This window comes from Cyprinus carpio, chromosome A23, assembly GCF_018340385.1.
Source record: "Cyprinus carpio isolate SPL01 chromosome A23, ASM1834038v1, whole genome shotgun sequence".
Lineage (NCBI taxonomy): Eukaryota > Metazoa > Chordata > Actinopteri > Cypriniformes > Cyprinidae > Cyprinus > Cyprinus carpio.
In genome coordinates, this window is record NC_056594.1 from 16,449,261 (window position 1) to 16,465,858 (window position 16,598).

Genomic DNA, 16,598 nt, shown 5'->3' on the forward strand with positions numbered 1-16,598 from the left:
CCTGTTCTCCATTGCATGTATTTCAGCACCATCTGTTTTAAGGCACTGATTCGAGTAACATCTTTGGCACGTTTTCAACAGTCACATGTATTCTAGAGTGAATGGCTTTGACCATGTTCCTGCAGATGACACATGTGATGTCATGCTTTTATGCAGCAGTGTGTGTACAAATACAGAGGAAGGTATTATCCAACTTATTTTAGGGAATTATGCAACATCTCTGGAATGTTACTGGTTTTAGTTTAAGAACATTGATTTGAGGTGCAAATAAAAAATAAGGTTGCCATTTTAATGGAACAGTTTGTTAATGTAATTAAGATACTGAGGGCCCCAGGTTGTCTGTGATTGATTGGTTCTGTCTTTCAGCATTCGCGTATGTTCCAATGAGCAGGAGAAATGGTTATATCCTACACAATTATTCGCTAATATAGCCTTGTCTATTTTCACTTAAAGTTTATTTTTTGCTAAATAAATAAAATTGATGGTTGAAATGCACTTTAGAATTTTTATAGGCCTAATGTTAGTTCTGGATCGATCCGCTCATATCGCCGCGGGTTGTGCCTGGGGATTGGACCCTGGAGTGGAAGAATTCTGGAGAATATCTGCGCTGTGTATTGATGCACCTTACGAGACCAGCAAGCAAAGTGTTTGTGTGTGTGTGTGTGTCAAATTTTTGCACACCAGTTTAACCTAGTAACATTTTCTCGTCAGCATGGCGGTAACATAAATTCTGTTGTAACCTAGTCATCGTTGGCCAGTAGCCTAGTTGAAAAAATAAAATTGTATGTTAGCTAGGTTAAACAAAAGTTAATGGTTAGCCCTATAGTTTTAGCATTTTGTGTTTGTGTGTGTGTGTGTGTGTGTGTGTGTGTGTGTGTGTGTGTGTTTAAAGTCAACTGCAATGAAAGTCCTAAGACAGAAGAAATGGTGAAGATGCACTGTTCCAGCATTGGAAGACTGTGTAATTTTAAGTGTTGTTATATGTGCAGTGTTTTAAATAAAGGATTTGATGTTTTGTCATTTGCTGCTTAAATGAAAAATACTTAAAATACTTAAAATAAATTGTGCCACTTGTTATATTCACCTCAGGCTAAGGCTCATGTGGAAAGGCAGTTGGTGAGTCAGCAGAATGTCAAATCAAAAGCTGACATATTTTGAATCATTTAGGCTTTTTAACTGCTTGTTCGTGAAAAAAAGAAGCATGTTGCATTTTGTTAACAGCATTCATCCGTTTAAAAAAAAATATGAAAAATGTAAAATAAATAGTATTTTTAAACATATATAGAAATATACAAAAGTATTCCAAATATGAAAACTGGTTTACAAAAAGTACCTTTAACCAAAAAATGTAAAATCCTTATATTTTTATTGTATTTGTGGAGATATTTAACAGTCTACCAAAGCATTGTAAGTGATCTGCACTGTGGGTGCAACGCAGCTGCCAAGATACCAAAGAGAATGAGATGAAAGGGATGAAATCATGATAAATAGAAATTAACTTAATTTTTTTGTTTTTTTATTTCTTTTAATTACTTTTTTTTCCTTAGAACTTGATTCATGTTTGTCCTGTACCGAAGACTGTTTATGCTTGAAACTTTGCGACTGACCTGCAGAGAGGTTGAGTAGTCATTTATTATTATTATTATTAATTTTGTGATATATTTCAGAATACAATAAATTATGTATTTGTCAAGAATGTGAAACGTTATGACTGGTAGTTAATCATCTAATGTGATGGACAGATAATAACTAGTTCTAGGTTAGTTAACTGGACTGTCATGTTTTGAACCTTTGGAAAAGTCTACAGTGTCATCTAGGAACAAAAATGGAACTATATTTTTAGAGTTCTGCATTTCCTTTTAATCCATTTTGCATGCAAGTTCACACAATGATCTTTCTTAAACCCATTAAGACATTCTCGAATTTTTTCAACTGAATCAACGAATCACATGAATCAATGAAAATATAAATACAAAACAAATGACAAATTCTCAATTTCATGATCTGGATTAGGCTAATGCATTTTTCTTTTCTTCATGCGATTTGATGGAAGATATAGTCAAATGTTTAACACAACACATTTCTGGGTTTTAAAAAAGCTGAATGCATTGTTTGCGACATTAGTAGGTTCTGGAACAAGATGAACTAAAAAATAATATAAAAATACATTTAGTTAAGCATTGGGATGAAAATCGTCCCAACAGGTGTCATTCATGCGAAATTGACAGTTTGAGTCTGGTTTATGGCACAGTCTACTCCACTCATGCAGCAATCATCATTTCCGCATCTTTGGAAGGTCTTCTGTCCTCCACCAGCAGATTGATCATACTCTCGGACTTGATGAGCAGATTGCACCCGAGGAAAAAGATGCCGAAAATGACAGTCAGTGACAGCACACAGAGAACCGCTATCTGCACCAAACGCACGATGAACTGATCGCGCTCGTCCTGAATCGGTGAACCGAACCCGTCGCTCGTGATCAACGAGAAGTTGCAGCATCCTCGGACCCCTTCCAAAGGCTGCCTCGCTGTAGAGATCGTCCGGTTCAGTAGCCCGTGTGAAACATTCATGTCGAGTTTTCTGTGGCGTTTTGTAACGCGTATTGATGTTTTAAAACTTCCAATGGGTCTTGAGTTAGCCAAGGTCACTTGTGCGTTTCCATGAATATCATAGTTCAGAAGAAAAGAAAAAAAAAAGTCGTCAAAGCGTCGGTTAGTGGCAGATAGTCTGGTTTATTTGTGATATATGATGGAGTAGGCTACATCATCCAAGCATCTCTGCAGCAGCAGTCTCAGTGATGTCTGGAGGAGCGCACTCCGGTATTTTAGTGTGTCTTCGAGCGCGCGCACACATCTTCCTCTGACCTCAGCGGGGTAAGGGGCGGGGGTCTTAAAAGTATGTGACTGTTTTGTCGTCGCTTTCCTTTCCTTTTCAAATGCAGGAAAGACTTTTTTACAACACTATAAGTGTGTCCCATCAGATGATGAAAAGTTCTACAAACACTTGTGGTCTTCATGCTCACATGAACACTTGGCCCAAATACAGGAAATACGTCATATAAGTGGTCAAGTGCAAAGACTGCAAGTGCGGGTATCTGGACAAATTGAAAAGTAAATTTAGTATCACTTGAGCGGATTATATTCTATCATGTGCCATTTCAAATCAAGTTTATATATTTTAGATAGCGAAAAGTTTGAAAATATAATTTATTTAAATGTATTCAGGAGAGGCTACATGAAAGGCTTGCTATGAAATTAGCCTTAGAAAGATAAAGATATAGTTTAAATGATTAAACAATAAGTTTTGAGATGTGGTAAAAATAACATTTGGTTAATTCGGTCTAGAGTTTCAGTTACAAATCTACAACATAATTGTTTATACTGTGACTGTTCACATCACTGTTGAAAATTGTAATAACAAATTAAGTAAACGAATGAGTGTAAATTGTGAGTCTTGAGGTTTAATTTATAAATAGCCAAAATGTCCAATAGTCAGTGGAAAGAAGCGCAGTGATTCGAATAACTTGGTGTAGTTCTACTCAGAACGCTAGATGGCAGTATTGCCCTGCTTTACCAGTGCAGCTGGATGTCTTGTACCACACTTATCAGAAAAGATCCGTTTTAAAAATGTTTCAAATAGTTATAAATCTCCAGTGTCATTGCATTTAGCATTTAGTTTCAATAAAACTTACCCCTGTCATCGTGAAATTTTTAAACTATAGCTTTTTGTGTAAGAAAAATATATTAAAAATACATTTTAAAGAAGTAAGCATTGCAATAACTATTGCGTTTACACCCTTGATGGCATTACTTATTTTTTGAATGCATAAGCAACTCAAATGAATGCACAAAGTGCACACTTTTTGCCTTGCATTCTTGATGAAAACATCAAATGATATAGAGAATTGTAGGCTATCTCTCCTTTTTATATCACACTTATCTGAAGTTCATCACAGCCTGTGTGTATGCATAGTTCTATAGTCTTACAAAAAGTTATATTATTTTATTTGAACTATTTGAATGTTATGACAGACACTTCAATTCTGAAGGACTAAATTGCTTTCATCTGTAGATGGCGTACATCCTGCTAGCAGTGCTCAGCTCTACACCTTCAACCTTTTGCTTTTTAGAACACATATGTAATTGCTGGTTTACAATTACTCTCTGAGGAGAGGTTGATGATCTTTGCAGACTTGTGACAGCCTTTTGACATTAATATTATACAACAGCTAGTTCCGATCATTTAAATTGTTTGGCTGAAGGCCATTCCAAGAGAGCTTATACAGTCCAGCAGCACTGGAACTTTTCACCGTTTGTATCACTCCGCTTGAACATGTTAGTGGCGTTCCAGATAGGCTTGCAGTGCAAATATTGATCATGCTTAGCTGCTGTGGAACTATTATTATTATTATTTTATTGCTTTTCACCTCAAATAATTCATTATTTATTTATTTTTTATTATTATACATTTTTATTAATTTTTTTAATTTATAATTTAATGTATTCGTTTATTATATTATTATTTATTATTATTATTATTATTATTATTATTATAACTTTTTTATGAAATGTGAAAAATCAAGCTCATATTGCTTATACTGTATATTTTTTTCTCAGACTTTAGTGAGATTGACATAAACAAGATGCGGTTGATTTATTCTGTCAAAAAAGAGAAAAAATATTTGCTGCAACATATTAAAAGCAGAGAACTGGAATATTGGTAGTTGGTAAATTAGTCACCACCATGTTGTTAGCAACTTGTTTCCGTTTTAACAATGGCACAGGATTTTCCTCAGGTCCAGGTGAAATTGATAGTGTCGCTTACACTTGCCAAGTAGTGTGATAATCCCAGAGGGGCCTGACTTTGTGAACACGCACTCCGTCACATCTAAGTGCCGTTACTGATTTCATGTGATGAGTGGTCATTTTTAAACCCAAGGCTAATGTTAGGGACCGCCAGTCCCCTCCACAGCACCCTTCTGAAAGCCCAAAATATAATTCCACTGTGGAACAACGTGTACACTGATAGGAATCTACGCCATGTAGTGTGTGGGAGAGAGAGAGAGAGAGAGAGAGTGTATTAGCAGTTTAGAATGTGCTCTCATGTTTATTTGTTTTTGTAAGGTGTAAAATATAAAATTACACACACAAATGGAAAAAGTCTGAAGGAAAAAGCTAATTATTATTCTAATTTTAAAAAGTGAAAACACTGCAGTTTAGGTCTAATACTACTTTATATTTACAACAGGACGGTTGACGTAGTTGTTTTACTCATTCATTTGCATTCTGTAAAAGAATAAACCTGCTCAGCCAGTTTCATAGACAAGATCCTGCTTATAGTGGTTGACAAAACATGTGAATTGTGTGAAATGCTAGTTAACACAAACAAAGATATTCCTGTGTGTTCTCACCGTGTCTAGTGGTAAAGCTGCTTTTCTAACAGCTGTGTTTTAACAGTACAGTTGCTGGGTGAAAAGGCCTCACTACACACATGGAAGCATTCCCTGCGGGTCATGCCGCTCTAAGAGGGAGTCCCTACGTGACCAGCTGAGCATTAATATTTCAGTTTATTTTTGTTGTGCCATATCCTAAGGAATGAGATTTTCTTTAACAAGATAAAGGAGCTTAATATAGTTAAAAAATATGTTTTTGTGAGTTTAAATAATAATAACAATAACAATGTTTATTATTAATAACAATATTAAAATGACTAAAATAAATAATTACACTTTAATTACAAATTTAAAAATAACATTTATTAATAATAATTATTATTTTTACTATTATTTGCATATTCTTTCTTTTTTTTGAGGGGGGGGGAGGCGTTTTGTGTTTGTGCAATTTATTTGATGGCACAATTTTAATTTATTTATTTTTGTATTTATTACTTGATGTTCTCATTTGGTCTTTCACTGAGATCACATTACAATATTTTGCAGAACTGTTTGTCGATTTTCATTTGAATTTTCTCCCATTTCAGGCAGAAGAACGAACTGAGAGTGCAGACTTGTATCAGAGCTGAATTATGGTGTTAGGAATAAAGAATCTGTGTGATTATTCCTTGGAATAAGGCTTTCTCTGTTAAGTGGGAAGGCTCATGTCCGGGAGCTGTTCTGTGATTTCTTTTATTATCTGTCCAAGCATTCATTCAAATGGAACGATTGAGTGTTGAATTGAAACAAGTGCTGGATGAAAATAACTAGAGATCTTCATTTTTAACACTTGAGTCATACAACATCCATCTATCTTTATCTTTTATCCTTCTCTCCAGTCTTACTCCAGCATTAGGATTCTGTCTCTCCCTTGCCCTCTCAACACCTCTAATTTACAACTACAAGGCCATCTTATCATAGATGAAACATGACACATTTTCACACTGCATGATAGACCACATGATGCCCAATCTGGACTGGTTTAGCATGTTCAGACTGTCATAAGTTCAGTGTGTACAGTAAATGTTCCCTCTGCTTTATGCTCCGCTTGCTATTGATCATATGGCAGCTGCACCTGTTTAGTGCATGACAAGTCATCAGCAACACTTAGTCAACTCTTTCACTGAGTCTAAATGGGCTCACATTTTATAAAAATAGCCCTGCTCTCTGTACCAGAGTGAGAAAGGCTGCAGGAGAATCAGGAAAGTGTTACATTACAAATAATACAAAGTTGCTGATGCATGTTTAAGGCTAAATCCTGGAGAAGGATTTGAGAAGACATTTGTTGGAAGTGCGCAGTGCATACAGTGTCTTTGGATATTGATTTGTCTGATTTTATTTGCACCAAAGCAGTGAGGCTTATGAATTGAAAGGCTGTCATTGTCTTTATATATACACACCTGTAGTGTCTGTTTATGAGGGTCCTGCATATGTTCTTTCTGTGCCTCCTTGTTCTTGGACTGTGGAAGAACGCAGAACAACCTTTGGGCTCTTATCCAAAACTTGCAGCTCTCCAACGAAACTTGAGCCTCCCTGTCAGTCTTGCTTTATATCCCAGCATTCTCATGTTCTCAAGGCTGTCGGTGACCAGCACAGAAGGTTGGTGGAGGTTTATATAATAATATAACTTGATTCATTGGAGGTGAACCACCAGTCTTGTTTAACTGTCACCATGGCAATGTGCTTGTCAACACCTTGTTTTGATTTTGCACCGAAAAAGCTGTCTTTACCAGAGTAAGCTGAACATGGAAATGTGGATATTTTTGTAGACTGTCCCTGGTCGTGCCCGCATAACTGCTGTAATCAGAGTGATAGTGACTTTATCCAATTACTTCTTGTGGATGAGCTCTGGTATTTTTTACTGGAGTGCTGCCACGTCCTTTAGATGTTCCCATTAGCTTGCCAGACAATTTCATAACAGTTAAAAACTCTCTCTAGCAACCGCATAGCAACCATCGATATCTATCTATCTATCTATCTATCTATCTATCTATCTATCTATCTATCTATCTATCTATCTATCTATCTATCTATCTATCTATCTATCTGTCTGTCTGTCTGTCTGTCTGTCTACCTATCGTTCTATCGTTCTATCTATCTATTGTTTATATGTCTTCAGTTTGAATGAACTCAGTTCATAATATTACATAAACCAGGAAAATGTGGCTCTTCCCCTCTCATCAGTCATTGTCTAATTGACAATGGAGCAGATTGAGTTACAGGCCACAATGATGAGCTAAATGTATTTACCACAGGGTTTCCCCTTTCCTCTCACTGTCTGTGTAAGGTGCCCACGAGAGCTGTATGAATTATTTACTTAAATATAAATATGAATACTCTAAGTAAGCTGTTTATACAGACATGTAGTTCATTGTAGAAGAAAGTTTTATTGACATCGCCATTATGCAAATAGTAAAAAAAAATCTAAGATGCTGCACTGGCCCGCTCTCACAAAACTAATTGTTTCTTGGGATATCCCTTTACTATAATGACTCACTTCATGAGGCATACTGTAAGCCACTTTCGGGCCAATTTCATTGCCACCGCCCAGGTATTATGTATTATATAGTTACATTTAGAATGGCCTGGGATATTACATAACATTTCTGCCCGGGGTCACTAATGTTGAGGATCCTTTTCAATTTAAGCCCCAAAATGCATCTGTTGGTCTGGAGTGCTAGAGGAAGGTATCACAAGAAGTCCCTGGCACTTACTCTGTAGTACTTTCATTGGTGGTACCATCGGCTGCATATCTTGGCAGGCACAGGATGTGTCAGTGCAAATTACAGTGGCCCAAAATTAGGCTACAGAATTTGGTGTTCTCTGCAGGGGTGGAGGGAATATGCGACACCCTGCAGGCCTTATGGTGTGTATGTAACGTGACAGTCAGCCATCAGACAGGCTCAGTGTTTTGAAGCAACCACACAAAATTATTCAGAAATACCACTTAGGGACAAAAAGGCTCTCTGTGTTCCAAGGTACCCTGGTGTGAGTTATTATGATAGTAGCAGGATGGGTCTGCAGGGGTGCCTGTGACTCATAAACCTCATACATTAGAATAGGACTCAGTCAGACAATGCAGCTTCTGTACCACAAAGATAGTCCTACAATACTGTGATGAAATTAGCTGAATGAAATCTGATTAGATGATTTACACACCCTTCAATTCAGGCTACTTTGGGAGGGACAGAACACTTTAGACAAACTGACTAGTAGTTGATTTTCCTCATTACAGCAATGAAGGTTGACAGGGAGTTGATATGGTTGTTCATAGTAATTTTTTATTATGTTTCTAGGCTGTTCTAAAAAAGCCCACCTAGTCTCTGTAATCATCTGGTAATTATTTATGGTTCAGGAATATAAATACATATAAATACAAATATTTAAATACATAATAACTAGGTTTATTTATCATCAACAAATTTGTTTCATACATTTTAACTAACTGAATAATTGAATCAGCTAATTTTAATCATGTTTGAAATTAATTTGATTTTCACAATTTAAATATACAATCAAATAGATCAAAATAATTATGATTATATGCCATGTTTTTTCATTTATTTGTTTTATTTATGTCTGACTGACAAAATGCATTACACTGTTTATTATGTATGTTATTTATTCTATTATGTTAAAACTGTAATTGAAATGAATGGACATTTTATATGCAATAAAAAAAATAAAAAAATCAATAAAGTATTAATAAATAATTATTTTATATTATATCTCTCACATCACATTCTCCTCCTCCTCCTTTTTTTTGAGTGCAGGTGTAAAATGATTCCTTAGAAAATCTATTGTACACATTTCCTCAACAAGCTCCTAAATCTGTCTGTAGCACATGGAAAGGGTTTTGCACCATATTAATAGTGTAGATTTGGGCATACTGGTTTACTTAAGAGTCAGAGGTATTTTGAAATCCCTCATCGTAAATATAAGCAATATTAATTTCACTGCTATTGTTAGCCTCATAAAGCAATATAATGACGTATGTAATCTAACTGAAAATGGCCTGATAGTAAAAAAGAAAGACAGTTCTAAATATAGCTCTAGAACCACGTCAAACTGATGTGAGCTTAGAAGTTCAGATCTGAATCATTCAGATGACACAGATTAGCCAACTAACTGTCCATATGGAGAATGTTCCAAACCACAACTTCCTTCTGGAGGGGGCATGCTTATCGCAGTGAAGTAATCAAATGACGTCACGATTACTCAGATTACAGCTGCTATGAAAGCAATGTTGAAACCCTATGTAGTAAAGAAACAAATTTGTTATTTATTCTAGATTATTCTAGATTGTGGGAATCTAGACTATATTTGAGCTATACGATAAGCAGTTAAAAAATAAAAAATAAAGTAAAAAAAAAAAAATTCTCCCTCATGTCATTCCAAACTTGTACTTTCTTCTTTCTTTCACAAAGGTTAGATTTTGACCACTCTTTTCAAGCTGATGAAAGGGAATGAAGGCTGAAGTTGTCAATCTCCACAATTACAAAAAAGTACTATAAAAGGGTGATAAACTTATCTTTATGACTGTGTCCTATTTTAAGCCCTAAGTCTCTTTGGCATGTTCATTAAGCAGCATGTCATAAATTACTCTTTTGAATCAGATATTTTAAGTGAATCCAGTTCACAAAACAAGTCTGAATGATTTGTTGACAAACTGGACACTGACTGAATACTGTCACAAGACATAAATCAATCAGTTTATCGCAGAAATTGTTTATATGGCTTCAGAAGACATAGGGCCTCATTTATGAAATATGCACATTCCCAGATTTGATCTGAGAATGTGCTAATATCCTCTGCAACATTCAGATTTATAAGAAACATTTTTTGACGTGGAAAAGTGCTTATCGCCAGGTCAGGTTCTGAGCAGGTGCACACACTTTTCCTAGTGGCAGAGTCGAGTATACTGCAGGTATTTGAAAATCTAAAGTAATTCTTACCGCTTACCTGCTGTTCTCAAGTAAAGGATTTGGACGCTGATTGGTGCTCTTTTAGATGTTAATGTCATTACCATTTGCAGGGCAGCGACCTGAAACCACTCAGCTGCGCACAATTTCAAGATCATTTGCAATATATAGATTTCACATGAAGAGGAGTAGGCACGTTTTTGTGTGTATGTTCATTTATCTGAATCCCACATATGCATATTTAAGAAATAATTTAAGATCAAATGTAGGATGTTTCTATGCAACATTTTATAAATGAGGCACATAGAATAAAAAGCTAAAAGTAGTAAACACTTGTTTTATGTTTCAAAGAAAAAAGAAAAACATAAGTTTGGAACAGCATAATGGTGAACATATGATGACAGAAACCCTACAACCATGTTTTACAGAAGAAAAACCAAGCAGATCTTGCTTTATCCATTTTATCGATAAACCATTTTTTTCAAATGCTAATATGATGTAAAGAAATGTTTCATAGCACCAAAGACGATTTCTGTTCAAAATTGATTTTATATAGAGAGCTGCACAAAATCATGAAAGATAAGCATTATCTCTCATTTTATGTAAAAAAAAGAATTCAGAATGCCCGATCTTGATTTTGTCATTATGAGAAAAGTTACAGTCTGCAAAAGCTCGTCATACCTATACATCTTTAAAATACATACATAGAAATGTAATTACTCTAAGGTTTGACTGGTTCCCTAAACTAAGTCAGGCATCTGTAATAATACTCAAAGTATTTGCATGTAAGAGGCTGTACGTGGTACATGTACAGTAGCTGCTCTGGATCTCCTGTGACTTTTCAGTCTTTTATATAAACTACTGAATCTTAGATACACTTATATGATAGAAGTTTCTAGACCAGGGGTCTCCAAACTTGGTGTCCTGCAGAATTTAGCTCCAACCTGATTTAAACACACCTGAATCAGCTAATAACAGTCTAACTAGGCATACTAAAAACTTCCAGGCAGGTGTGTTGAGGCAAGTTGGTGCTAAACTCTTCAGGACACCGGCTCTCCAGGACTGAGTTTGGAGACCCCTGTTCTAGAGTTTGTCACTGGATCTGAAACATTAGACAAGTGTACCACAGTCCTCCAATGCACTCACATCAGTCCTGTACTCAAACATATCAGTGAATCTTTGTTTTCAGAGTAAGCACGTTTTTGAGCATTTTTAAGGGAGACAATTCTGTGGCACTTGAGTGTATTTTAGGCTTTGTATGATATTTTAGACGTCAAAGTAAAGGCTGTTTGTACTCCCTGTTTTGGTCCATGGCCTTTCCAACTTGAAGTTGGAAGATGTTTTACTGGATTCTTGGATTCTGTCTATGTGGAATATGCCATTTGGATATAACTGTAATACTGATGGGACTTCTTTCATCCAGAAGTCACATGTAGAGCATTTGAGCTTCTTGTTTTGCACCATTGACTTAAAAAACTACTGACGAAGCCACCATTTCAGCTAAAATATTCTAAGATTTGAAACTCCATATCTGTTTAGAGTTACCAAAATGTTCAACCAAATGCATAATTCTCGTTATGTGTCTCTTAGTGAGTTCAGTGTTGAAGACTTGATATAGGTCTCCAAATGCAGGCATGAGTAGAATGTAATCGTTCTGTGATTCCATTCCAAGAAAGCAGAGAACAGTAAGCGATAAAGTCCTGTGACTACTCAAACCCTCAAGAGCTCCCCAAACCTCCCATATCCATCTCTTTCATCTGTTTAAGTCACTCCAGTTGTCCACTTATAAAACCGCTTCAGAATGGCAATGTGTCCATGAAGATTTTATCCACAATAGGTGGAGGTGGGACCAAGTCTTCCAGTTTAAGATAGAAGATTCGCTGGAGGCCCTGAGTGCACAGTGTTCTCAGCTCCGGAAGTTTGCCCAGGAGTCGGGACAGGTAGTTGGGCCGGGTGGCCTCGCCAGTACTTGTGGAGACGTGGTCTCTGACACACGTGATCAGGTGGTTTTGGAGGTCTTCGATCCGTTTGGGTTCTTTCAAGCCATGTCGATCTGTTGGTCACAAATGAGGGTTAGAGATTTGTTTGGGATAAAACATCAAATTTCTGTAGTCTAGAAATTAGAAGAATGAATAAAAGTCATTTACCTGTGATTATGACCAGTGTGGCAAGACAAGAGAAAGACGATACGTCCAAGTTCAAGCGGTGTAAACTCTGAGAAAACTCCATAATGGAGTCAATCCAGTCACCAAAGCTGCGTACGCACTGTGTCCGGTGCAGAACCACACCATTGCAGAAAATAAGTTTGTCTGTCTCAGGGTTTGACCTAAATGTAAAGAGATATATAAATGCTTAGCCACCTTACAGTACTTTTATAATAATATCTGATTGTCATATGAACTGACATGTACCTGTAAGCTAGCCGAAGTATGAAGAGCTCAACAAATGCTGACTCAAGAAGAAGCTCTTGGTCCTCCTTACAGAAGGCACTGAATCCAGGGATGCTTCCAGCCCACTTCCTGATCACATCCATTGACCCTGTTAGCAGGTCATAAAACTGCTGTATGTCATTGGCATCCTCCTTCTCAGACAATCCGGAGACTGATTCCTGATACTAAACGATGACCAAAAATATGATATTAATTAACAAAGTGCAGAGAACATTGACATTACTATTAAAACCACACTATAATATATATGTGTAGCTTTAAATTTGGCTGTCAGGTTGTTGTGAAGTGTGTTTTGTCCTCACCTTTGAATAGTCTAGACTTCCACTGGCAGGGTCTGAGTCGATATGGGCAGTGACGAGAGAGGCGATGATGTTTACAGGTGAAGAGACAGACAGGGAGTCCTGAACAACTTTTGGCTTGGATGGCAGACGGCCTCTTCTACCTTTCAGACTGTCTGTTCTCACAACTACACAGAGGGACAATATGTACACTTATTAAAATTGCTTTGAGGGTATGTGGGTGTTTCAATTTTTTTATATTATTTGAACTAAATGATATGTAATTTTTTTATATATTAATATAATATTTTGAATTCTCACCTTCTTTCACCATTCCCACAGCTAGGCACTTTTGGAAGCGGCAGAACTGGCACCTGTTTCGCCGCCTTTTGTCCACTGGGCAGTCTTTGTTGGCGAGGCAAACATACTTGGCGTTTTTCTGTACTGTGCGCTAAAAAATTCAAAAAGGAAACCTAGTCAGTCAAATGAGCCTAATACACAAATCTAAAATGCTGAGGTGAGTTGACATGACATGCCTTGCTGCTAAATTATTATAAGTGATAACTCTCTCACCTTGAAAAAGCCTTTGCATCCTTCACAGGTGCGCACCCCATAATGCTGACAGGAAGCGTTGTCTCCACACACTGCACAACATCCTTCGTTTCCTGTGGGGCTCCTTACTTTAGGAGACAGGTGTCCATCCATTAGTCCTGAGCCATCCCGACTGCCCTGCTCCAGGCTGAGTGGGCTGAAGGGAAGTGGAGAACCATGTTGCTGGGACTGAGAAAAGGGATCCTGATCTGGGAGTTGTGGATGCAGCTGTCCCAAAGGAGAAAGCTCGTCATGTCCAAATGTGAAGAAAGATGCAGCCTGGTTCAGAGGCTTTTCTGAACCCCAGCAGCCCTCATCAGGGGAGCAGGGACTGAAGGTGTTGTCCCAGGCAGACATGGGCTGGAATCCCGGGGTAGAGGGCGATGGCGCAGAAGCTGGACTTCCAAAGCAGTTTGACCCACCTGAAGAGGACAGCGTCTCGTCTAGGTAACTCAAAGCGAATGTGCCTGGGTAACAGCCGTACACCTGGAGGTCGAACAAGTCCTGCCCGGAGGTGCCACCCGGACATGTAGAAGCAGCTCCCGTGGCGATCTGGCATGAGTAGGTATCAAACTCCCCAACGTAGCCTCCGACCAGAGAGGTGATGCTGGGTAGGGAGGGTGTGGAGAGCTGGTCCCGCTGGTCTGTCACATCCATGGCCAACCTGGAGGTGAAGTCAGGATTCAAAAACTCTGAGCTGAAGAGGGAGCTCTCATAGGTCTGGACTCCATGTTGACTTTGAACACAGGTCATTTCTGTAGAACAGAATCACAACATCTACTTTTCAATACCGTAGATATTGCAGCTGAAAAATCTAACGCCTCAGGAGCTGAATAACGCATCCTAACTTAAACCTAGATTGATTTACTCGCCGACCAAAGAGTCTGTATAGACACAGTTCTCTGAAGTGCCTTTTAGATTTCTGAGAAAACTTAGAGAGCTGTCTGGCTGGAAAGAGCAGCCATCCTTATTGTGTTACCATATTAAGATCGTCAGACGAACATGACACGTGGGTTGCCTCACTGAGAGGGTGTGTATGATTGTGAGTGTGAGTGGGCGGTGTATGTATATGGAACTTTTTTAGATAGACTAAAATTTCCCCAGCAAACACAGACATAGTGTTCCATAAAGTAAGTGATAAGATAAATAAAGAAAAAAAAAACTATAGGCAGTGAAAAAGTGCTTACATTCAATCATACTACATTTCTAACATCCTTCCACATGTATTCAGTCTGGCAATGGAAATATTTCAAAGACATGCCACTATTAGCTTGTTTTAGCTTGACCTTGCACCCAGAGCAAAGTGAGAACATGATGATCATTTGACCCCTGAACATTTCATTGCCTCAATTATGTTGACTAATAATGCACTGACAATATCAGTCAGTGCATTAGCAATAGATATGTTTCTTAGAGTCAAAAATGTCTAGGTGGTGCAACTGTCTGACAACTGAACAAAAAGTAGTTTTATTTAAAAAAAAAATTTTTTAGCATAATATTTTAAAATATTTAAAAAGAATCAGTGAAGAAATTTTGTTTTAGAATATTATCCATATTGTGGAAAATCAGTCAGTGTGGCATAACCAGCATGCAGGAATCCAGGTCATTTTGTTTACAAATAAAAGTAAACAAATAAACAGACAGCACCTCCTTCAGACCCTGAGTGTCAAGGTCATTACTATAATTATTTTATACAAAAGGCACATCTTTTGTGTGTGTACACTAAATAATGAAGTTGTGTATCAAAGGTCAAATATTTTACTACTTTGTACGGAAATGCATTTTTAGAGTAAATCAAAATTTGTAGAAAATAAACGTTTTTCATATGGATACGATAATCAGATTTCTGAGATCTTGTTTAAAATTACATTGTTCCTTTCTCGTTTTTAATCATGGTTTGTCTTTGACCTATATGAACCTTTTAATATATTTATGTATCATACAAATAGCCTAAGTACAGTTAGGTTTAAAAAGAGAGTGTATGCAGATAAGTTGTTGCGCGAGCACCTGTTGCAGAGAGAACGCGCGCGTGCAGAAGCGCACCACTAACACACACACACACACACACACACACCCTCTCAGTCTTTCATTTCTTACGGGTTCACATGTCTTATCTTCTCACATTCACATCTTTTTACATTTTAAATTCCAGAAGCCGACTCATTCTGCGCTTTCAACTCAACCTGGATTCGCACAAGCCTATTTGTTTCTGAATAACTCGCGCGCTCTATGTAGTAAAGAATACAAAATACATAAAATTAGACCTCAACAGCATAAATGTTCCAGTTTATGAACACGCACACATACGTTGGATTACAGCAAACTCATTTGCTGTTCGTATATGGTTTAAAAGAAGCATACAAACAGAAAGAAAGGAGTATTAACTGACTTCCGAATTTTAAAAGCAAAAATATTTACGTACCTGAAAATGTGTTGTGGTGAGGGACTTATAAGTGTCCGTATTCCAAGTGATGGATAACCATGTATAAACGTCCCCGGCCACGACAAGACAGTTTTCTCAAATTTCTGTGAGCGAGCAGATATATAGCGACTAGCCTACTTTATTGTGCCGTTACGTCAAAGGTGCATCCTCTCGAGGCGTTCCACTGGCAAATATGGCCATGCAGGGGCGGAGATCCTTGGCAATTCTTTCCGGCTGCCGACCAATCAGAGCGCTCACAGTCAAAAGACATGACGCACACACGGGATTCCATTGACGCAAACAATCCGCACGTTTATTGTTCTAATTATAGCAGCATACTGCAACTGGTTGAATTTAGTTAAAAATAGTGAGGAGAAGACACAAATAACTAGCAGATGATCAAAGATGAGCATTAGAAAGTGTAAAACGAAACACAGCCTTTTTACGTTTTAAACATGATTCATTAAGGGGATTAAAACAAATAAATAAATAAATATTTTTAGC

At 37.3% G+C, this 16,598-nt stretch overlaps 2 protein-coding genes across 2 annotated transcripts; both read right to left on the bottom strand.

The window, feature by feature from the left end:
• Positions 1-1,836: 1,836 nt before the first annotated feature.
• On the bottom strand, positions 1,837-3,029 carry rprm3 (reprimo, TP53 dependent G2 arrest mediator homolog 3). The gene has a single exon (XM_019078233.2). The coding sequence runs from the start codon at positions 2,568-2,570 to the stop codon at positions 2,262-2,264; it is 309 nt and encodes a 102-aa protein (XP_018933778.1). The 5' UTR covers positions 2,571-3,029; the 3' UTR covers positions 1,837-2,261.
• Positions 3,030-10,670: 7,641 nt separating this feature from the next.
• Positions 10,671-16,251, bottom strand: LOC109068875 (nuclear receptor subfamily 4 group A member 1-like). Its single transcript, XM_019085597.2, has 7 exons — positions 16,095-16,251; positions 13,655-14,427; positions 13,403-13,532; positions 13,106-13,269; positions 12,765-12,967; positions 12,501-12,679; positions 10,671-12,406 (listed from the first exon to the last, which is right to left on the bottom strand). Exons 2-7 carry the CDS (start codon positions 14,423-14,425, stop codon positions 12,150-12,152), a joined length of 1,704 nt encoding a protein of 567 aa, XP_018941142.1. The 5' UTR covers positions 14,426-14,427; positions 16,095-16,251; the 3' UTR covers positions 10,671-12,149.
• Between the last annotated feature and the right edge of the window lie 347 nt (positions 16,252-16,598).

Bases quoted from the DNA above. Each gene is read 5' to 3' on its own strand.
- rprm3 (XM_019078233.2), bottom strand. From the start codon at position 2,570: ATGAATGTTTCACACGGGCTACTGAACCGGACGATCTCTACAGCGAGG.
- LOC109068875 (XM_019085597.2), bottom strand. From the start codon at position 14,425: ATGACCTGTGTTCAAAGTCAACATGGAGTCCAGACCTATGAGAGCTCC. The intron at 13,270-13,402 runs GTGAGAATTCAA...CCCTCTGTGTAG, and splicing joins TGTGGGAATGGTGAAAGAAG to TTGTGAGAACAGACAGTCTG. The intron at 12,407-12,500 runs GTAAATGACTTT...TGTGACCAACAG, and splicing joins CACACTGGTCATAATCACAG to ATCGACATGGCTTGAAAGAA.